Source organism: Haliaeetus leucocephalus, unplaced genomic scaffold (assembly GCF_000737465.1).
Source record: "Haliaeetus leucocephalus isolate CR32 unplaced genomic scaffold, Haliaeetus_leucocephalus-4.0 Scaffold428, whole genome shotgun sequence".
Lineage (NCBI taxonomy): Eukaryota > Metazoa > Chordata > Aves > Accipitriformes > Accipitridae > Haliaeetus > Haliaeetus leucocephalus.
The window spans coordinates 8,650,325-8,673,822 of record NW_010972864.1 but is presented as its reverse complement, the minus strand read 5'-3'; the positions used below and the strand labels follow the sequence as shown (position 1 = coordinate 8,673,822).

Sequence of the window (23,498 nt, the reverse complement as noted above, 5' to 3'; positions counted from 1 at the left end):
ACATATAGCTGTAGAGTTCAAAGTAGAGCACCACAGTTGATTAATGAAAGCAAACCAAAAGCAAGATAGCTAAAAAGCAAGCAATATCACTGTCTACCTAATGTCACTGTTTTCAGCCAGGGGCATTGTGTCCAGAGTAAGATGCAACTTTCAGCCACACTTCTGACTAGCCACTCTGTTCTGCTGCATAAGCATCCCATTCTTGAGAGGAGGCTCTCTGTTTGTTTTCTCCCCTGCTTCCCACGATGTCATGCTGTGTACTTTTCTGTTCTTGCTTTTGAGATTCTGCGTGAAAACCATTAATGAAGGTGAAATGCTTGGTGGGTCTCATCAGTAGAAAACCTTGTGATACTACAGTAACTTTAGGTGTCAGATAATACCAAGAATATAAAATTACAAAATACCTGAAGACATTAATTCTGTTTTAGCATAGTGACTATACTGAAATTACCAAATGTTATTTATGGGAAAGAAATTTTATGTGAAACTAATAAAGACTTTTTTTGATAGAAACGATAAAGCTTTAGGTTGGAAGAATAGCCTTTTTCCATCTGAGCTGTTTGTGTATTTGCCTGCTCACCAGTTGAGTGTAGCTAGTTGGTGAAGTTCTCCATCTGCTGGTGCGAGGTGGTGAATGCACTCTGCAGGTAGGGCTGGAAGGGGTATTTCTGTTTGTCAAATGTAACAGCTGCATTAGTCTTCAAGAAACTCAGTTCTTACATTTACTTTTTAGTTGAGATATGTTTGGAAATAATTTTAAGGTAATCATGAACTTTTTAGGATGAAGGGATGGCAAAAACTATTGCTTTAGTCACTGTAGATTATTTAACTTGTTAACTATCATTTGATTCAGTAGTTCATTGAACTTGTAGCTGTGATGGGCTACAAGTGAGCATGGCTGGAATATTTTTACAGATTATTTTTCCTTAAAAAAAAAAAAAAAAAATCCTCCCTCAAGTTCTGCATTTCCTGTCTAAATTGTCCTTTAGTTTTTTCACAAATAAAGGGATGTTCCTGTGCGATTAAACACACACTGGCCTACTTACTTTGCTGTGGAACACTAGGATGTTGAGAAGTGTGGTTTTTCTGCTTTCATTAAAGGTTTTCCTGCTGGTTGATAATTGCACCTGGTGACTTTTACCTCTTCCTGCTCCAGAACATCAGTGAGAATTGGTTTTGCTTCACACAGAAGCATACAGCTGAGTGGTGAACAGTCATCATTTCACCCATGGTTTTACCAGGGGTCTAGTAGCCCTGAGTATTCCCCCGTGTCTTTCATTTTAAGTATGTTTGTAGTTAAGGAGAAGCATTGCAACTGTGATCTGGTAAATTTGAGCTTGTGTGCTTGAAATTTTAAACCTAGCTATATATCTTAGCACTGGTACTATATCATTATTCATCTTCATTACTGACTTGGTGTTTTATGTAAATTAATGCAAGGCAAGGATAAAGAAACACTTCTGTCAGTCAGAATTGCAAATAGAAATTAGGTCTCCTTTGTTGGAAGACTGTTTTGTGATGGCCATCTAGACAGGGGAGGGATAAGAATTGTACAACTTTTGGTGTTGGATGCTGTAGAAACTTTTTTTTTTAAGCAAGAAGATGATAGCAGGCCAAAACAAATGTCAAAGTTTAATCTTAGTTTCCACTTACTTAGGGTTATGTGCATTTTCATATATGCCCTTTCTGCTCAGAACTGGTCTAGTTCTCTGGTTTAGTACTCCTTTGATTCTCAGTTTGGTGTTCAGAAAAGTGAATTTACTCATTGGACTACAGTCCAGGAAGTGAGTACAGTTTTTTTGCATTTGCAAGGATGTTTCAGTGCTTTACTTCAGAGTCGTTGCTGTTTGCAGTTTAATCATTCAGGAAAATGGTTCAAACTACAGAAGTCTTTGTTTAATGTTGCAATGGGGGAAAAAAAAAACCCCACCAAACTTGAAGTTGCTTGTAGTTTCTGGATGTTTCCATTTCATTTTATGGAAAGGTTTATTAGTACTGTTTTGATAGAGACCCGTTGAACATGTGGAAAAGGATTCGTTAATGTTCTAAAAAGGTTCTTCATTTAAAGTATTTAACCATAAAAATTGTGTTGCAGTGACCCCCACAATGTAAACTTAGGAACCACCTTCATTCTGGTAACTTGAATGACCTTGGGCATCTGGATTGTGTTTGTGAATTCTTGACTCATGAATTTGCACAAATAGGCATGTACAAGACAGGAATTTGCTGAATTGCATTGGAATATTCTCAGATAAAAGATTACATTCATGTTTTTAAAAAGAATGCTCAGTGAAATACGCTTGTTTGAGGAGGCAGATGGAATTTTTTAAAAGGTTATACTCAGCAATGCAATTAAAGAGTCAGAGGTGAGTGTGTCTTTGGTTTTGTTTGGTATTTTCCTTGTTAACTAGGTTACCTAGAATGTGCAACAGGATTCATGATGGTCATTGTCTTCTGGCTATCTAAGCTGACTTCGTAATTAATGTTAACAGCTAGCTCACTATGGGTACTCTGTTCATCTAGAAGTGGTGGATTAAACCTTATTGTTTTCCTTTCTTCCGGTCTTCTGTTGTTATTTTACTGGTAATTCATGCAACATTAAAAATTTTAACATCTGGATTTTGAGTTCAGTGATTAATAATGTAATAACTGCAGCTAAAATACAGATGAAGGAATTATTTTGAAGTGAATATGCTATGTAGAATTCATGAAACTTGCTAGTCACTGAAGAGCTAGCAAACAGTTGAAAACTTCTAGGAATTTGCACTCCTCCAGTGAATATGGCAGGCATTAGGAGGAGCTCAGATACTCAGAGGGGTTTTCTGTGCTGAATCCAGAACAGAGCAATGTGTGGTTGTCTGCACTAGTATTCTGGTTCAACTCAAAAGTGAACATCTGAGAAGCATCTCCTGGACATAGCCACTCACTTGGCTTTGTCTCCCACTGTGGGGTGACTTCAGAGCATGTAAACCCAGTTCCTTTCAAATGCAACTAAGTTGGTACATGCTCTAACTGCTGTTAGACATTTAGTTCTCAGGATGGGACTAGAGGTAGTCCAAAGGCAGTTGCTGTCCTCCCCAAATATGTGTAATATGGGTGATAGGTTCTTAGCACTGTAGTGTTTTCAGTGTCCGTGTAAACTCTTACGCTGTATTGCTTGCTAATGTACACAGCCCATGTTGACGTTTTAAAACTAAGCTTAAAAACATTGGATTGAGTTAAAATCTGAATGGCAGAATTTTGATTAAATACTAGCTGCCCTGACTCTTAATAGTTCTGCTTCGTAAAGTGATCCAATACTAACAATATTTCTTCACCCTCTAACAATTATTGATTTCTCTGTCTTTTGAAACTCAAGTTATGTAAATGTATCTATTTTCCAGGATTCGTTTGTGATGTGCTTCTGAAAGAAGAACTGAGAATCCGTTACATACTTACGCTTTTGGGAAAACTCCGAATGTATTTTGCAAACTAATTGAATTATTGTAGAAATTCAGCATGGGAGGAGCTGTGAGTGCTGGAGAAGACAATGATGACTTAATTGATAACTTGAAAGAAGCTCAGTACATTCGCACTGAGAGTGTGGAGCAAGCCTTCAGAGCAATTGATCGTGGTGATTATTATCTGGAAGGATACAGGGACAATGCTTATAAAGACTTGGCCTGGAAGCATGGAAATATACATTTGTCAGCACCTTGCATTTATTCTGAAGTCATGGAAGCACTGAAGCTTCAGCCTGGATTATCTTTTCTAAATCTGGGTAGTGGAACTGGATACTTGAGTACAATGGTGGGATTAATATTAGGTAACTTGAACATTTTTATTTTAATGTAGTCTTTCTGTGTATTTTTAGGACATTATACAAGCCCTGTAAAACTTCTTTAAAAGTGACAGTACTATACTTAAGACTGGGTGTTTGAGATGTGGTGTTAAAATATTCTATGTTATCTACAAGTTCTTCACTGGCACTGCTGTTCAGTGACATTTCATGGAGTGTTTTGGAAGAGACAATTGTTGCTGCTTGCCTTTCTATAGTCTAAAATTCTCATTTGAAAGGGAACAGTCCTTTTATTGCTTAAAAGGACAAGGCATAGCAGAACAATATTTGAGGACTAAAATTTTAGTTTGCACCATGTTTATGCTCTTGCTCTAGGTTACTGTTTTGATCTTCAGTTTATGGAAAGAAAAATGTAAACTGTAAAGACTAATGACTCTTCAAGAAACTTAATTGAGAAAGAAATCCCTATCAGCATGCAAAAAATTATTTTAAAATATATTTAATCATTTTATTAGTGAGAAAGTTTTGGGATGTAGACCGATCAGACTGTTTAAACACTGCAGTTCTGTAGGTTTTTAAAGCTATTTTAACAGATTAGCACCACGTTTTTTCTTGTGTTTTAAAATACATTTCCTGTATGAAAAAAGATGGAATTAAATATTGCTGACTAAATTTAAATTTTAAAACCTACCTTGGAGAGAAAAAAGCTTTAATTACCCCATCCCCCAATATTTAGAATACAGAGCATGTGTACCAACAAAAAACTTTTTTTACAAATGAATTTCATTACATGAAATAACTTCATTTATTTTAGTATGTAGTTTTCATAGATATAATTCTATTGACTGTATTACATGGAGTTTTCATATTTCCTTGGTTGCAGAAACGTTGCTGACAGGTAATATACAGATTTTACATATATTTATTTATATACACAACTGAGGTGTGAAGAATTGGTTTGTTAATTTTCAGTTAGTTTAGTTACTGGCTGTCATCTGTTCTTGCTTAGTAAAGAGTAGACATTATCTCTAATAGTACATAACAAATGTCATTTGTTGGCATCTCTGGCAGTGTCTTTTGTTCCAATTAATACCAATAAATTCAACGGATTCCACTGTTCTCTTGTGGAAACAGGAATTATGTTCATTCACAGGTAAAAATAAAAAAATAAAAAAGATAGGTACTCTATTGGAGTGTTACTTTGCCCTTTTCAAGAGTGTTTCTATTTGGGAGTACATATTTTTAATTAGATTGTAATATTTTCAGGTTCAGCATTCTATTTCAGTATTAAAACAATTAGTAAATATTGCAGCATTTTTTCTCCAAAATGTTTGTTCAGAGTAGTGAGTAATGGTATTCATTTATTTCTCTGCCTTGTAGAAAGCTTTGTTATTTCATTATTCTTTCTTAACTATGATGTTTAAAAAAGAATTTGTGGCTTATGTATATTGCACTTGTATCTGTGTATTTATCTAACCTATTTTGAGTGGCTGCCGGTTGGCTGTTGAATGCTGCTGGGTTTGACCTCTCTTTATCAAGCAGAATTCTTATCCTTCAGAATATTATATGCAGAGTTGAGGAAATTAAACAGAAGAAGGCTTGTCTTCTACAGAGGGTGAGATTGCCTGACACCCTCCGAGGAGCACAGTTATGCTGCAGATGTTCCCACAGAGCCAGCTCAGGTGCTGATACTTCTCTAGCAGTGCTGAGGAGCCTGGAGCAGTGACTGTTCAGCTACTGACAAAGTACACTGCCCATGTTTCTGTAGTGCTGTACCCAGTCTCCAAAGTCTGCTTAGTGTTGTAATGTGGTTTGAGTGCTAGGTTGAGGCATGGAAGGTATAAATACAGTTTGTGTGCCTTTATTTTCTTACTCTGCTCCCTTTGATAAAAATTACTAGTTACATATAATCATTCTTCTTTATTTTAGGATTTGTTTTAAACCAGGGAACAGCTGCTTTAACAAAAAAAAATAGACATAATTTTCTGACAAATAAACCATATATATTTTTAAAAGCTCACTTTTTTAAACCAATTTCAGTGTGCGCTGCAATTAGTAACGGAGAACCATGTGTTTTTTGACAGTAGTTGGGTATCTTTCAATTTGACAGTGTAGTGAGTAGTATTTCTGCCACATTGGCAGTGTCAAAACGAGTAGATTAAATTAGCAAATAATTTGAAACTGGTAGACACTTGTAAGTGTAGCAACATACTAAATAAAACCACACCACTCCATAGAGATTAAATTAACTGTTGCTGATAACTGTTAAAATGTAAATGTAGTTCAGACTAGATGGTGGAATTGCTAGCTCATTACACTGAAAGAGGTCTGTTGACTTTGCAGAGTAGCAGGGAAGTTGGTTTCACGTTTTTAGAATGGCTGATTCTTTGCTTAAATGTACAGCTGTCACTTTCCTGATGAAAGAAGAGAACACGCTTCTCCTATTTCCGTTCAAATTCCGAATACTGTGGTGTGTCATGATGTGGTGGTGTCTTGCATTCATAGATTTAATTTCAAGCTGTTGGAGCAACTGACATTTACAGGTCTTTTTTAGTTCTTTGTTTTTCAGAAATGAGTATTGAAAGAAATGTATATGTGAATTTTGGGACAGATGATGATGCATTTTTAATTTACTTTAAATTATGAGGTTAAAGGAATGGCAATTAAATCTTAAAACATACTTTGGATGCTTTTGTGTGCTGTAGAACTCTAACTACACTGGTTAGAAACATAGCCTGTTACTGTGCAAGGGAACATTAAATAAACAGGAAGGGATTGCCTATGCTAATGCTTTTCTTAATGTGATAGATAATAAACTAAATTTACAGTAGGTATGAGTGTCAACAGGAGGTACAAGTTTTCACAAGTTGTAAGAATGTCCCTTGTGTGATCCACCTACCTCTTGCCTGCCATCAGAGAGGTCTTGGGACCACTGCCTGTGGTAACCTAGTGGATTTGTTTTATTTCACCTAGTAGAAAATGTTCTGAACTATGTTAAGAATGGCAATTATTAATCAGCTTAGTGGTATATACTGGTTCTCTCTTGCAGTAAAATGAAACCTTTCTCAGTAACCCTACGTCTGTTCTGTCAATCGGTGTCCTAGAAAAGACAACTTGAATTCTGTTTCATTGGAGTAACATCTTTGAGCTAGATACTTAGGAAAGATTTAGAATGCAGTAGAGGATATAAATATAAGTTTTGTCTAATCTTACTGATGTTTACTTTCTCTTCTTCCCCTTCCCTCTCCCTTTTTGAGTTCTCTGCTCCAGTGACTAAAGTCCCTGGGCTATCAGTGCATGTTAAATATAGAATCCCCACAGCAAATGTGACTATCTGATTCAGATTCCTTCCTGATGTGGATAATCCTCATAATACTGTCTCATAATTTTTTCTTGTTCCTGAAAAATAGCATTATCTTTTGGCACACAAATTGACTTGGAAATATACTTGGATTTGATTGCAGGAAAGCAGTGTTGCAGTTGTGATGGGATTGTGATGAGTGAACATAACATGGTCAATTTCAGTGTTCTAGATGGAAATTAATTATTATATAAGTAAATCAGGAGCAGACTTCTGATTTTGGAACCTGCAAAATAGAAGAGCAGATGTGGCTAAGGGATATAATACCTGATTTATGAATTGTCAAAAGCTGAAAATTTTGCTGTAAGGAAACTTGAAAATTTAAATGTCAAAATAGAGACTAAATTATAATTTGAAATTGTTGCATTCCAACTAAATACTGTGTTGAAAAAGAAGTTGCTCAGACTGACTTAAGTGTAGTCAGATTCATTTTTTTTCCGCATGCTTATGAAGAAAATTCATTCTATAAAATTGTTTTGCCAGAGTTCTGTCCCTGTTCTTTCATTGATCCTTTGGCCTTTTACCTTCCTCTTAAACACTGGTAATGCAGATGCAAAAAATAACTTCATCTAGCAGTGTTGGGAGATCTTTGTCTTTTATGTGATGTTAGTGCTTTTACAGATGAAATGTATAATGCTGTTCCATGTGGTTGTGCTGTGCTTAAAAGGAAAAAAAAAATCTAAAACAAAAAACCCACAAACCACCTTGCTGTTTTTATTTACAGGACCTTTTGGGATAAATCATGGAATAGAGCTTCATTCAGATGTGGTAGAATATGCCAAGGAGAAATTGGAAAGCTTCATAAAATATAGTGATAGCTTTGATAAGTAAGTATCTAATTTGTCCAGTTCACTTTGCAGCAACATTTTTGTTTTTAAACTGAGTGCATCATTGCTTACAAGTTTAGGGAGGGGAGAAGAATGGCATCACACAACCAAAACCACAAAACTTCCAGTTTGTGACACTAGTTCATAAGGTAAGTTAAGGCTTAAGAAAGCACGCTTTCGAAATGTGGGAGTATTCCTGCCGTGTAATACTTAACAAAATTGATTTGCCTGCATTTTGGCGGTGTGTATAGACGCGTACATGTATGTATGTGCGCGTACATGCATATATACATAATGTACTTAAGCGAGTGATGTGATATGCAGGTGTCTTTGCATGTATAGAGTAATTCATATCCATTAAGTCAGTTTTTGTTATATAACTGTACATCATCTTTCTGTACAGGAGTAGCTTATTTCTAATCTACCACTGTTGATCTAGACATGAGTAGATTTATCTGATTGCCTTCATGTTTATTACCTGAAGAGATGGACTTAGGAGTATTCATATGTGCTCATACATCACTCATTTTTACTGGTATATTTCTGGGTTGCAGGGCTTTGAACCTTATTGGTTCTACCTACTCAACAATTTTTTATTACTAATTTTAAGTTGGCCCATAAGAATCTGGATCTTGGGCCTCTCTGCCTCTGTAAAAGAGAAAGCAAGGTTCTAGCTAGGGCTGTTCTCTGCGAACACTTTCTTCTTTACAGGCAGTAAGTTCTCCAACAGTGATTGTAAGGTAGCTTCTGGAAATGCAGAAAAGCTTTTGAATTGTAGGAGTAGACTAAGAATTGCACATCCTATGCCTCTTTCCTTCCCCAGCAGGCAGCAGAGAGAATTCTTTCTATGCCTTTACCTTTGTTGTAATGTGCTTTATGAACTGCTGTGCTCTTGGTTATGTTGGCTGGAGCTCAATCCACTTTTTTCTATACCCCAAACTTTGGGAGCTCTGGTCTGACTACAGGCATTCCTCCTTACGCTCCTAAGTAACAGAAGGCTCTTGAAGTATAAAGTACCATCCTAGTGTTACCTGTGTCTGAATTAAATTCTGTACTTTTGATACTGGCTAGATGATTTTAGTACTATGTTCCCCCATTAGAATAAATAAAACTATGTAAGAGAAAATACTTATATTTCATTACTACTGTCTTAATTTTAATACAAGCACTTATGTTAGCTGAGGTTAATACATACAGAAGTCAGAACAAATAAAAATGGATTCAGTCAGGAACTTTATGATGCACTTTATATAATCTTTCTTAAAAAAAGTGTGAAATGTGGTCACTCATGATCATTACTCGTACTGCATTAGGGGTTCTATTAAGTTAGATGTACCTGCCAGCTAATCAATTCCTGCACTTACCTGTACTCCTGCATTTCTGTGGGTGCGTGTACTGAGACATACAAAAAGCTGGTTTTGATTGAAATGTCTTTCCAATTTGGTGATATGTTTATGTACAGAATTTAAGAGAAATTGAGTGAAGGGGTAGCAAGGAAATTGTATTATTAAAACAAAATCTGATTAGTATATTTATGTAACTGAATATCACAACACTGGGGTTTACACTTTAAAACATGCAAGAACTGGAAAAAAAAATTGCTAAACATGACATAAGTGAATGTCAGTGTTTTATGTATGTTGTGTTTGAAGGAAATAAGTGATCATACATAGTAAATGATCTAAATACTCTTAAAGGAGAAGAGGTGTATTTTCCCTAATTCAGCAAAGATCAGCTCTGGGGACAGCATTATAAATGCTGTGTACTATTTACAATGACAGTTAAACTGATCTTTAGTTATACAGTGTTATTCCAATCAGGGGGAAGAAGTCAGCAGGTTGGTGAATATGATGTAAACTTTATCACTAATTTGTATATTATATTTTGGCATATGCTGTTTAACAATCTACCTTTTCCACACAACAGTAAAGTACTAAGCAATGGCTACAGAAACACCCTCCTCGCTAACTTAACAAAAATTATACTTTTGTGAAAGTGCTTTTTGTTACAAATCTACTTGGTAGTAGCTGCACTGCAGCTGACATGATACTGATTGGCTGGTTGGATTTTGTGTTTTGTGGGGGGATTTGTAACTTTTCTGCATAGCTTATTCTGGCTAACTGCTTTCTTTGTAAGTACTCTGTATTTTAATGTAGTTAATGAAGATGGTGTGTGGGTTTTTCTGTGATGGGGTCCTTCTATATTATTTTCTTAATACAAGCGAATTTATACAGTATGTCTTGAATTTTAATCTGCCTCTCAAAGTAACGTGCTCTGGGTGAATAAGTCTGGTTTTGATTCTTGTTTCAGTAACTTTTTCCTGCCTCTTCATTTATAAGTGAAAGAGATTTACCAAAAATTGTATGGCCTGTGGCATCTGAACTTAACCACTGATTTGGTCAGCTTAGTATTTGGACGAAAGACCACCCAAGAAAAAGGTGTGCGGTGTCTGTCTACTGTTGAACACTGGTGTATACCTAGCAGGTGTCCTTACTGTTTGAAAATAGATTTTACATGGCAGACTGGTATGGATGAAGTTAATTGTCTGAGTGGACGTGTGTGTGTATGAGTTGGGGAAAAATACCTTACACTTGCTAGTAGCCTCTAACGAGGCATGCAGGGAACAGAAGGAGGACAGAGACCATGTTCTGTTTTCCTGACAGTAACGGAGTTAAGTGAATGGGAAATCCTGTAAAACTTTATGTTGCCACTTCCCTGCGTTCTTTCTTTAGTGTATAATATTCTGCAGTCTGAATATTTTAATCAATCTCGTTTTGAAACAAAAAATGGGTTTAACCTTGTGGGTGAGACTTGGAGAGCTTCAACCTACATCCTAAGTAAATACTTTGTAATTTTGTGGTGTTCCTTTGCTTGGAGCAATAGGCTATGGGCTTTGCATTAGACTTTTGCATGGAGCTGCGTCATGATGATTTAGGTGGGTTTTTGCCTGATAAAGCAAGATGGAATATTGCTTTGATGCCATTGTTATGGGGGAAAGATCCAGCGATGAGTGGTATAATACAACTGTTTATCTTGATTCCTGATAAGAATGTCATTGAAATGCAATTTAAAACTTACTTTTCTATGATGGGGGTAGGCGCTTGACCACAGACTGGAAGCAATGTAAAAATAGCATGCCCAGAAGGATTTGAGACGCTCTCTCTGCCTCAAGGGAGGGTTGTCTACCTCTGGTAGGTGGGCTTCTCTCAGTTTTGACCTCTTGAACTGTTCATTGGAGGAAAAGCTTTTCCAGATACCTGTTTCAGAAAGACAATAATTCCAGTAATCACTTGTATCTGTATCCATATCCCACCAATCTATAAAAACAGTTTTCTTCTAAATGGAGGTGGAGTTGTTCATTCTGAGAGGTAAAATGCTGCCTTGATTTTCCTTGACAACATATGTTTGCCAGTAGAAGCAAAGGAGAATTTTCATCTGAAAGTGTCGTCACAGTTGAGGTGCAAAGATTTTAATTTTAGACTAAAGAAAGTTCTCTGTCTGAGACTGAAATATGCGTAAGGCTCTCTTTCATTCTTAAAACCTTCAGGAAATGCATGCCAGTTAAGGGGAGAAAAATGATTCCTTAAGAAGGCTCTATCTAAAACACATGTGTGCAAGTATCAGGCCCCGCTTCACCTGTTTATTGAAGGGGAATGTGTTGTCTTTTCTGCTCCCAGTCAACTTCTAGACCTAGAATATCCAGCTCGGAGAGAGAGCCACAGGGCAAGGCTAGGTTGCCCATCTTCTAGCACCCTATCAAAAACCAAACCTGGGTAAGCTGGTGAAGTCCCTGCTGTGAAAGAAAATCACCAACCCTTCTCAGGATCAAAAGAAACCACTTCAATGGTAAGTGACAAGAACCCTAGTACTACTTCTGGGATAACTGTTATGGGTGAAACTTCTTCCTGAAGTCCTGTAGTAGGTTGTGTTAGCATTGACAAATAGTAAGGTTAATCTTCCAACAGAATATTTGTCTTCATGGAAATTCAGGGCTTCTGCTAGGACTCTGAAGGCTCACTTTCCATTTCAAATCTACTTTAATGAAAAGAAAGTTCCTTGTATACACACAAAGAAAATAAAGCTCCTGCCTGCCTGTGCAGCTGGTTAATGATTGCAGTAAAAATCTAAGCAGGAAAAGCAAACTGTCACCAAAACTCACTGATGGCTTTCTCGGTTTGAATTTTACTGATAATTTAGTCTTAGTTTCAAATAGTGTAAACAATGGGGTTTTTTCTAGTGGTGAATAAATTTTTGTTGAGGTTTAGTCTAACCAGAACAACACAGAGACTACAAGAATTCCAGTGGGATTCTTTGATGCCAGAGGTTATGTTAAACAAAAAGGAAAGGAAAATAGGCTTTTGGAATATCCCTTTTTTATTTAGAGACATTAGAGAGAAGTACTATTTCTAATCCTACACCTTGTAAACCAGAAGGCTCCAAAAATGACAATTCAATCTACTTTTCCCTAGGAAGGAACTAAAGCTGCATTTTTCAAGTATTTGGTATTTGCAGAAATACGTGTTCTTGCCCTAAGAACCACATACAAAATATCTTCTAGAAATAAATAAATAAATCCCATGGTGGACCCTGCCTTTCTTTGGAAATCTCTCATTACTACAAGTTTTGATAGTATTTAGAATGTTTGTTACGTTAAAGCAAGTGATGGCAGTGCTCAATGCATGGTTCCTGTAAAATATGTTGCTTCACAAAAACCCGCCATATAAAATACGACAATTTCAACCTATAAAACCATTTTTCTGCTTGGTAAAAAAAGAAAGCAAATACTCTTCTGTTCTTGTAACCAGATAAGTGGTTTTCCAGACTTCTATCCATGGATGTATCAGGGCCCTGACAATAAAGTGAAGTGACAGAATTTTTTTCTCGCTTCCGTATTCCTGTCCACTTTTCTTAAAATTCACTGTGGAATTGATAAAAAGTATTCCTTCAATATAATTCTTCATTTTACCACCAAAACTTCGATATAGTACATAATGAAGTTTAAATTTTGTAAACCAGTGTTGAAGGGAGAGGGAGATTAGTTGTAAGTAATTTTAAGAACCAGTGTTTGAAGTTTTCTTCAATTAAGAGTAATGTGTTTTAGTCCACTTCAGTGAAACTGATGAGAACATCAGAAATTATAAACATATAAACAAGATAGCTGAGGTTATAGAATAGGAAAACCAAGACAATTTTATTCAGAAGTGTAGATGACAAACACAAGTGAAATAGAGATACGGGTTTCTCACTTACTGTCCCTACAGCATTGCCTAGAAGCTGAAAAAATGTTCAAGACAGAATTACCGAATAGAAATTTTACCAGCATCACTTTTGTCTATTACTCTAATGCTGGTTAAAATTACTATTATTGTAATTGGATGCAAGGGAGTTAAGTTGTCATTGTAGATTTTGTTTTCAAAGATTTAATATTTTTATTTCTGTTCGTTCTAATATTTGTAGTTTACGTGCAGAGGGTCTCACAAATAATACTAATAGGTAAGATGTGTGTAACTTTTCAACAAAACATGGTAGCAATCCATGAATGTGCCATGAATACATGAACCAAAGACTAGTTCAAAGGGCTTGAAAAAAATGCTTAAATAAGATCGAATGAGCAATGAAGAAAAAAATACAAAAAAAGTGGAAAGAACTTGGCATTTTGCCCTGCTATTGTCCCACTTAGTAGGAAAAGAATTAACACCTTTAAAGATTGTTTTCCCATATTAACTGATGCAGGTTTTAAGTTTCTTAGCTAGTGATGTAATCTTAAATAGACATCGCTGACGGGATATGACGTGGGAAGTATTTATTGAGAAACAAATGGGAAAACCTTTTCCTGCAGTATACAAGAAGTACCTTTAAATCTGATACTAATTCTAAGGCACTTTTGCAGTCAAGTAAAATGAAAAAGGCTAACGAGGCATAGAAATTGGAAAGTATTTCATTATTCTGTTGCATGTTCTTGTGGCATCTTATATCACATAAAACCATGTGAGTATTCACCTTCATCTGTGGTTTTCAAAGATGATAAGTTTTATGTCAGTTTGAAACTTGAAAAATTAACTAAACTGAGAGCTTCTTCACGGTTTCCTTTAGTGAATGCATTAGCGTTTAAACAGGTTCTAGGAGTACTTGGAGTAAGATTGCTGATCTATGAAATTCTTGTTTGACAGAGACTACAAGAATTCTGTAGAGTATTGTCTTTTTAATGCTAATGGACAAAGGAGACAGAACTTCCTAGATTAAATTATGTGTAGCTTTTCAGTCTGTGTCTTAAAATAACCACAGGAAACACTTACTTTTCAGCTGCTGTAGCTGTGTTTTAAAAAGATAGGCCATTTTTTTGTTGGTGAAAAGAGTAAGAAACTTCTAAACCAATATGCCAGAACTGATTTTTTTTTTTTTTTGATTCCCTCCTTCCCCCATCCTGAGGAGTCCTTGTGCTGAAAATATGGTCAGCAGTATATTAGAATTAGGACAGCAGTATGTTAGTATAGGACAAAAGTAAGTGTTATTTCCTTGTCACAGTAACAAAAATAGTTTAATGTTTTATCATATGTTTTCAGAGTCTGCATGTTTTGCAGATGGAGATCAATGTCTGGTTGTTAATGTATTTGATGGTTTAAGGGAATTTTGATACAAAGCTAATTTCATGAGTTCTTACGCTGGATTTACTATTCTGTTCTGGAATATGTATTAAAACCTGTTTTTTTTTCCCAAAAAGAGTTGTGTGAAATTTGCCTTGCAATGCTTTTAAATTTTTTTGTTCCAGTGTAGTGTCACTGTAACTCAAATGGCAAGTGCTAACAACTTGCCAACATTTTCTTATACATCATTAAAGTTGAAGAGTAGTTCTTTGTGCCCTAAATTTAAATAAATTTCCTATTAGAGGGGAGTTACTTGGAGCAGCTTGATGGTACTGAATGAGATTTCAGACTTTTTGGAGGGTTTGAGTTTACTGACTAAAGGAAATGAGTGTGGATGGGAAAACAGTTTACTAAATTCATACTGAAATGGGTTTTCTTTCTGTAAGGGCTGTGAACAGCAAGCTGAGATGAGTGTGTTTAGTAAATATAGGGGTAGGCAGAAGTGTACTGTTAGATGATATCATGGTATGAATGTAGTAGTTGAGAGGTGTAGAATGTAGCTGGACTGATGCTGGTTTTAAGAACTAATCAGTTTTTCTCTTAGCAAAAGACAGGTGTAAGTAGTTTAAGCAGCTCCTCAGTATTACTTTTTTTAAGCATCTTGTAACATGTTTTACTGTTTCCTTCAAACACAAGCCTGTGGATGTTGAAAGTTGTTTTTCCTTCAAATTACTTGATTATTTTTTTTGCCCCAATTTTATTGAATTTCTTCCTTTTTAAAGAATCATGTATACCACTTAAAAAACCACCAACAACAAGACAATTCTTGCCTACTTGCACTTAGTTTCATCTTCAAGAGACATCAGCATAATATCCTGCATTCGTGGAGGTTGTATAGATAGAAGAGCTTAGCCCAAGAAGCATCCTGTACATCTTCAGAGTTGGACGTAATTAAAGGGTAGGTTCTGTGGGTGGGTGTTACAGTAGGACCAACCAATGAATCCCCTTGTAAAAAAAAAACAACAAAAAAACCAAACCAAAAAACCCCCAAAAACCAAACCAAAAAACCCAAAACACCCTGCTATTAGAGTAGGTTATTGTACTATGCTCTCTTACTTTTTTTATTAATATCTCTGTCACACAAATACTGGATTGGTGGATATGGATACAAACCAACAAATCTTAATCTTAGCTCTTTGCTATAAATGTTTTTTTAAATGGATGTTCATTTTATTACAATAGTAATACTTCATTGTGTTGATACATATGGAGAAACTTAACATGGGCAGTAACAATCTACTACTTGATAATTTTCTTCAGTTGCTGCAGCAAAGACAGAAATGCACTTTAAGTTCTACAGAATTTTTTTACATTTAGCTGGAAAAAATGTACTGTGGCTACGTTGAGGATGAACTTGAAACGCCCATCCTTGAGGGGTAGATTACAAAAAAGCAAAAGATGGAAGGGCAGAATCAGGTCAACAGGTGTTTTATGTGCTTAAAGCTGCTTGATTATCTTGGGCTATTGCTAAATGTGATCTGTGTGTGCTTAAATTTATCCTATGGAAAATGCTTGTTTAAATAGAATTTTTCTGTTGCAATGTTATCTATAATGGGAACTCTTAATTTCTGTTCTGTTGGCTGTTGGTTCTCTTGTAATTAAGATACCAGTTTCAACTGAAGAACCTAATGTGATTAAAACTTCTCCACATTGTTCCAGCACTTAATTTTTGCCTTTTTTTGGCATCTGATGTATGAAATAAGAGTATTTTTCATGTTACCTATATAATGCTCTGTAAGGCCACTGTGGGCCATCTAGTAGAGGTGAACAAATGGTAAAGAACACTTGGCATTTCTTAGTTCTATTTCAACTCAGTAACAAAAAAAAACCAATCTGAGTGAAATATTACCTCATCTTGATAGGTAGTTTATGTGATTGTCAATATTGCATGTTAAAGCAGTGCACCATTTATTTTCAGCAGTGTCATTAGTCTAATAAAGGATAACTCAGTGTAACGCAGAAGGAAATTGAATATCTGATCTTTTTTGATATCCCAAAGGCAAAAGGAATAAAATCAACTCGTTGGTATAGTGACAGTTAGGACTAAAAGAATGTGATTAGGTCAAGTTCCACTGTAAAACAATGTCGTTGATACTACTTTCATACTGTAAGACTAACAGGCTGTGATGCTGTTGGTAGGTATTCTTAAAGTTGCTTACTCCCTTGTATTTGCAGAACCTTTGCATTTATGTTTTAGATCATTTCCTGATCGAATGATGGAGTCTTTTTTATTTGAGTAAAACTGAACTTGACTTTGCTTATTTTGAAAATTATTTCTAGTTAGTAGAACAAACTCTCAGAATTTTACTTTAGTCTCTGTTGGAAGGTCATCACAAATTACTGGATTAGATAAAGACAAGAAAATGGTACATTCATTTATCAGCTCTTTCTGATTCAGAGGCATCTGTATCTTTTTGTGAAAATTGAATCAGCTGAAGATTCAGGGAGTGGTGAAAGTCTTGTTGCATCACTGGTGGGGTTTACTTCACATGGGAGCGTGGAGGAGCCCAGTTCAACTTTGTACAACTTAACTAGGTTTGAAGAGTCCATAGTGCTCTGCTGAGTATGAACTCTGTATGCCTTTGTTTCTGGTGTTTTGTCACGGCTCATACCATAGCAAATGAAGCAGTTGGTTCTGTGGGAGGCACGTATGAAGAGGGTTGGCTTTTGAACTCCCATGTTGCTATGACCAGAGACAGTTTACAACCTTTTCCTCCCATTCCTTCTACCTACTGTTAGCTTTCCAGGTAAAAGGAAGCTACTTACGGCAATTCCTGAACTGCCTATGTTCGAGTGGGCAGCTAGTGTACCAGTGCAGGCCAGCTGGGTGTTAACATTGCACAGACAGGTGAGCTGAGTAGACCCCCATGTTTTTCATCTGACATGGACTAAAGAGATGTCTTCAGGAATTACATGTACCCTAGTCTGTACAGTGTTTAGGTTTGCTGTGGGAAATTAGTCTTTCAGGAAACCCTAGCTGTTCACAAATTGGGTTGAAACTAGCTGAAGCTATGTCAGGGAAGAAGGTATTTTTTAAAGTAAATGGACTGAACTGGCTGGTTTGGTCGTAGGCCTTGTGTCTCTACAAAACTGTGCTAAGTCCACCCAATTTTAAAGTGCCTATAGGCAGAGTTGGTCTCTAGTGCTTAACCCATCTCATTCTTACAGGTGTAATAGGAGGTTGCTTCTGTGCCTTCATTTGCACTTTGTGCCCTTCTGGTTGCAAGCTGTGGAGCTAAATGAGAAATTCTCTTCAGCTTTTACTATATATGTAAAGACCACTGTGGATTTTCATCCACAGCTCATGTATAGAGTGTTTTGTGTCTGGAGAATGTTTTCTGGATTTTTCTTTTGTCTTGTATTTTTGATTCCTTGGAGAGTTTGATGTTCCTGCTTATTTTAAGAGGGTATGACCAGTGGCTTTATGAGCTTTGGGGTAGCTTCTAGTAGAGGAAGCAGTTCAGGAGTATCTGGTAATAAGCTTGCCAGCTTTTAGAGAAGCATTCTGAGAAGATGAGAAGTTGTGAAAGTTGCCATGTTAGGCAGGCAGGCTGTCTTCATTTTTCTAGAACTAACCAGGGACTGTCTCAAGATGTAAAACTACATTTCAGAAAAGTACCATATTCTATCACTGTGTGTCGTCCTCCCCCTCCCCCCCCATTCTTCCTCTTGTACTTTTGAAGCCCACAGAGGTATTTTGCTCAAGCTTTCAAATTAAATTGATGTGATCCTTACTTAAACTGTAGGCAACCTGAAATTAAAACTACAGCATGAACTGCCTGATTGACCTTTACTGAATGTAGAAGAATACATGATAGTCCAAGTGCTTATGAAATGAGATCGCTTCTTCAGCAAAGTGATCAGTGCCTTGGGTTTCATTTTCTTCCTAGCATTTAACCTTGCCTAATGTATTTCTAGATCTTTCTGTGTTAATCTGAAATTATTTCAACCACAGTTCAGGCTGGGCTAGCTGCCCAGTTGTGTGCAACAAGGCAGTCATTCCCCACTCCCCCTCCCTCTCCCTTTTTTCTTTTTAATGTACCAGTGGTGTTTGTAGCTTTCAGTTTTTCCTCTGGATTTGGATGAGGAAACATTACCGACGGTTGGCCACATAGAGCATGTGGGACAGCTGTGCAGTAGTTGGTAAAGGATTCTGTGGTCTGTTTGTGACTAAAAGAAGGAAGCATAAGCATTATTTTCAAGATCAACCATCACATCTTGGGGAAAAAAATACACTTCAAACAAAAACTTGTTTAATAGAATTCTGATTTGTTAATGGCAGTGCTGTAGATAGGAAAGTCAGCCAAGCCTTATAGCAGTGAAAGCTGCCAAGCTTCACTGTAACTGAAGAAATGTAGATTTGAATGTTGTCAGGTGGTGTACTGGGATTTGCCACTGCTAGCCAAGTTAAAAAAAAATACTCTTCCAATGACAAGTCAGCTGTAAAGTTCATAAAATGGCTACATTATTTGAGTAAGTTTTTAGAAAAATTCATTCATTCTGGATGAGGTTTGAGATGCGTTGGATTTTAATACTGCCAGATGAAGTTTATGAACGATTTCATGCAACAAGGTGTTAGGTTTTACTTAATATTTTTTTCTAAGAAAACCATAAATCCTTTCTATGAGCTCCTTTGTAACCTCTCTTCTTAATTTTCAAGTGCTTGGGGAAAACGTAAAGTTACTTGCTGAAGGAATTTTTTTACAAAAAGGTAAATTACTTTTATTATGGTGTGAACAGCTGAAGCAATAAGATGCTGCAGAGATTTGAAAAATGTCACAAAATACCAGTGTAATGGAGAATATATGTAGCTTTGGCAATAAAGGTCTATCCTGTCCATCTTTACTTTGCTGTATTATGCAGCAACAAAAAGTACTTAGAGTCGTTGCAACTTCTGTTATAAACTTAGGTCCACTTAAAAGCAGTTGTGTAACTTCCATTTGCTGATGAAAATTAGAACAGATGGTTCTGAGATAATTAATCCTTTTTTTTTTTTTCCTTCCTTTGTGTGTGGTCAAAAAATAACAGACTTTTCCATTACATTCCTTTTTTGGGGAAAAGTGGATTGGGCTCCAGGTAGAAAATTGGGAGGTGGAGGAAAACAAGTCCTTTAAAAGCCTGGTTTTTAAAAAAAATGGAGGGGAGCTATTAGGAAATGAACGTCTGATTCAAAAGCCTGGATATTGCACATTGTTGATAATATACTATTATAAAGGCACTTTTACTGTATGGTTTGTAAGGTTTCTTTAGACAAATCTATTTGCTTGCAGTTAGGAAGTCTGGTGATGCTTTGAGGCCTTTTCTGTTTTGCATAATACATAATGATAACTGTTTAAGAGTTTTTCTTTGGTCCCTGGTGTGGCAGAAAAAAACAGATTATTTTCAAAGTGGTGTTGCCTTAATACAGACTTTTAAAGTATGTATCCTAATCTTCATTACATGAGGGAAGATATGAAAAATATTGTTTTCTGTCTTTATCTGGACTGGCTTTTAAAAATCATAATTTGAAATGTGTCCCCTCTTTGTTTTTTTTTCTTCCCCTTAGATTTGAGTTCTGTGAACCTGCTTTTGTGGTTGGTAATTGTTTGGAAATAGCTTCAGACAGTCATCAATATGACCGGATTTACTGTGGAGCTGGAGTCCAGAAAGACCATGAAAACTACATGAAAATTTTATTGAAAGTTGGAGGCATTTTAGTAATGCCTATAGAAGATCAGGTGACTTAGTGACAATTTCCCCTTTTTATCTTTTAGTATGAGAAATACATTATTTAAGGAATGCTTTTAAATGTATATTTGACTAAGTTAATGTTCATCTAATGATAACTTGATTCAGTGTGTTGTTGCAGTTAAGCAGATACTAGTCTTTTTAATGAAGTCTTGAACTTTAAGGGAAAAAACTTGTAGGAAAGCATCAATATCCTGCTTCCAACAAAGTGTGTTGCAAAACTGTGTCTCCAGTGAAACTAGAACTCCATTCATAGTATTTGCGGTGTATTATACTAGTCCCAGAACTGCTTTGAAATCTCCTTGCCACACAGACGTTTTCAGTCAGTACTTCAAAACAAAGAAACCACCCTCTAAAACAAGAGAATTTATTTCAGAGAAATATAAAATAGCTGTGATTAGTGGGACATTGTAAGGGGAGGAAAAAAACTGAAGGAAAAAATATTATTTTTTCCCAGCAGATTAAATATTTTTCAGATGGGTGTATTATTTTAATAATACTTCGCACTTCTATCACTTTTCATCCTTAGATCTCAAAAGGCTTTACAAAGGTAAGTATTATTGTCCCTGTTATACTAATAGGGAAATTGAGAAGGACAGATTATGTGTCTTAAGTTGATGTCATCCTGAATACAATTACTGAAATGCTTGTTGATAAACATGCTAGTTACTTTTTCTTCCAAAAAGAATTACCGCATTATGTATTTGCTTCCTCAAAATACTGAAGTGATTTAAACATAGCCTGCGTGATTCAGTTCCATAATTTTTTTTTTCAGTATTTATTGGACTAAGATACTGTCAGGTGAAATTGATGGAATCCAACTTAAAAGCAGTCACAATTTGAAAGCAAAATTAAAACTGTGAATATTTCTACCTTATATACAAATGGTTAGGGGGCTAGAGCATGTAAAATACAAGGAGCAGCTGAAAGATCTGGGTTAATCTAGCCTGCAGAGAAACAGCTAAGGGAACATTTAATTCCTGACTTGGCTTCTTAAAGGGGTAGATAATTTACCTAGTAGACAGGAGTCCAATTCTCCTCAGAGGTGCACAGCAAACTGGAAGAAGAATGTTATGAATGGCAGCAAGGGGGCATTCTATCTGCATATAGGGGAAGCAATTTTTCATAATGGGAGTGGTTGAACACTACAGCAGGTTGCCTAGACAGGTTGGGGAATCTCAGTCCGAGGAAATCTTTTTGAACTTCATCGGAAAAGCTTCTGAGTAGCCTGATTTAACTTTGAAGTTGGTGTTGTTCAAGCAGGAGGTAGGACTCCAGAGGTTGCTTCCAATTTAAGGTACTCTCTGATCTTTTGGAAAAATCAGAAAAAGCAAAACTTAACTCAGGCCTTAATTTTCCAGCTGCATCTCTTCCCATTGCCAAAGAGCCTTAGTCGGTACTCTAGTGAGCAAGTAATTTGAAGGTCCAAGGAATATGAAAGTCCTTTCTGTTCATAAAACAGCCTTTATAAATTAATTTTGAAGCAAATCAAAACAGCAGTGTGTTTGAACACCAATCTGAATAGTATTGAGTATGACAAAACTGTAACCACTGATTTATTTTGTTTTTATGCAGCTAACACAAATCTTGAGAACAGGACAAAACACATGGGAAAGTAAAAATATCCTTGCTGTTTCATTTGCTCCACTAGTGCAACCAAACAGAAATGACAACGGCAAACATGACACTGTGGGACTGCGTAAGTGTCATTTGTGCTTGCTCCCTTTGGCTTGATGCGTTGTTATAGTGCCTGCTGGTGGTGTTCTGGAAGTGGGGAGACTATGCTATACAGACATAATGTGATAGAACAGGAACATACAGTTAGCAAAGCAGTAGCTCACTGATAGGTTTTTGTGCTCCTGGCACCTGTTCTTTGTTACTAAACAATTAGTATCCTGAATTAAAGTGATACAGTGTTTCCATCTTACTTTTCCAGACTTCTCTTCCTTTCAGGTTCAGCTTCTCTATTTCTAGCGAGGTATAGATAAAACAGCAAGCTAATATTAGGTCTGTCAGGAGTGCTAACTTTCTCATGGTCTCCCAGAGAAAAATATTTTTTCTCTTCCCCCTGAAATGGACGGAACAGGTCTAAACTGCCGCTGTGGTACGGTAGGATATTAATAGCTGAGTGTGCTTGTGTCTGCAACTGATAGAGTCATGCTTAGCTGTCTTTTATTAGTCATTGAGGTTGGCTTTCTAGCTGCAATGCTTTGAATTAGGTTAGTAAAGGTATTTAGAAAGTCTCTGAAAGTACATCTGTTGGCAAGATGATAAGATAGCATGATAAGGGAAAGGGGAAAAAAGTGGCAGAGAAAGGTGTAGCGTTGAAATTTTCTGTCAGAGTAGACAGGGTTAGGACTAGAGTAATACATAGAGCTTCAGTAGCCTGTGGGAACTTAAATAAACCTAACAAAGAGCCTAGAAGATATTTTTTTCTCCTGTTTTGTTCTGTTAACATACAACCAAAGGGAACTAATCCCCCTGTCCTCTTGGCATTTTTCTTGCCTCTGTGCACATATTTTTTAACTGTGAAATGGGTATAAACCCTTCAGGAGTCCAGGATGTCCCATCAGGTTGCATTGCCTGTAACTACTGAGTAGTAGAGAGGCTGTTGAGAGTGTGTGTGAGCTTGCCAAGGATAGTTCCTTAATACAGTTACCTTTACTGATTTTGTTTAAAGTACAGAAGATCCTTTCCTTTATGTATAATCAGTTCTTCCTCAGAAATAATTCATTTTGGTTGTTCTAACACTTGATTTTTGAGACTTGAGAAGTTATTTCCTGAAATTAACTTGTTAATACAAGGTTTTTTTTTTTTTCCCCTCTGTTCTTTGCTTTAGGTGTAGTCCATAATAGATAGTCTGTATCATGACTAACAGTGAAATACATTAGTGGCTTGTCAGATTTTCTGGTCTTACTATGATTTTATGCAGTCTAATTCCCTAGAAGACAAAAGAGGATTTTCAAGTGTTCTCTATCACCATTCCTGAATTTTCAGAATGGAAATAGTGCAGACAGTAGCGCTCAGAACTGAGCTGTAGTACAATAAAGGTGTTTCCTCTAAGTAGCTTAAAATAATTTCAAAATTACTTTATAGTGAGAAGAGGAAAATAACATGCAAATGTGCTACTAAGTTGGCACTATTTAAAAGGGAAAAAAAAA

The 23,498-nt window shown here is 36.2% G+C and overlaps 1 protein-coding gene across 3 annotated transcripts in view; it reads left to right on the top strand.

Moving 5' to 3' along the window:
* Window positions 1–23,498, top strand: part of PCMTD1 (protein-L-isoaspartate (D-aspartate) O-methyltransferase domain containing 1) — a 45,714-nt gene that overhangs the window by 16,731 nt on the left and 5,485 nt on the right. Inside the window, exons 1-5 of one of the 3 annotated variants that reach the window (XM_010574393.1) lie at window positions 2,102–2,366; window positions 3,384–3,805; window positions 7,864–7,966; window positions 20,156–20,327; window positions 21,913–22,036. In XM_010574393.1, coding sequence (XP_010572695.1) covers window positions 3,499–3,805; window positions 7,864–7,966; window positions 20,156–20,327; window positions 21,913–22,036 — 706 coding nt within the window. In that variant the 5' untranslated portion in view covers window positions 2,102–2,366; window positions 3,384–3,498. Of the gene's footprint in view, window positions 1–2,101; window positions 2,367–3,383; window positions 3,806–7,863; window positions 7,967–20,155; window positions 20,328–21,912; window positions 22,037–23,498 lie in introns of those variants that run through there. The other 2 variants (XM_010574392.1, XM_010574394.1) reach the window with 2 other exon arrangements.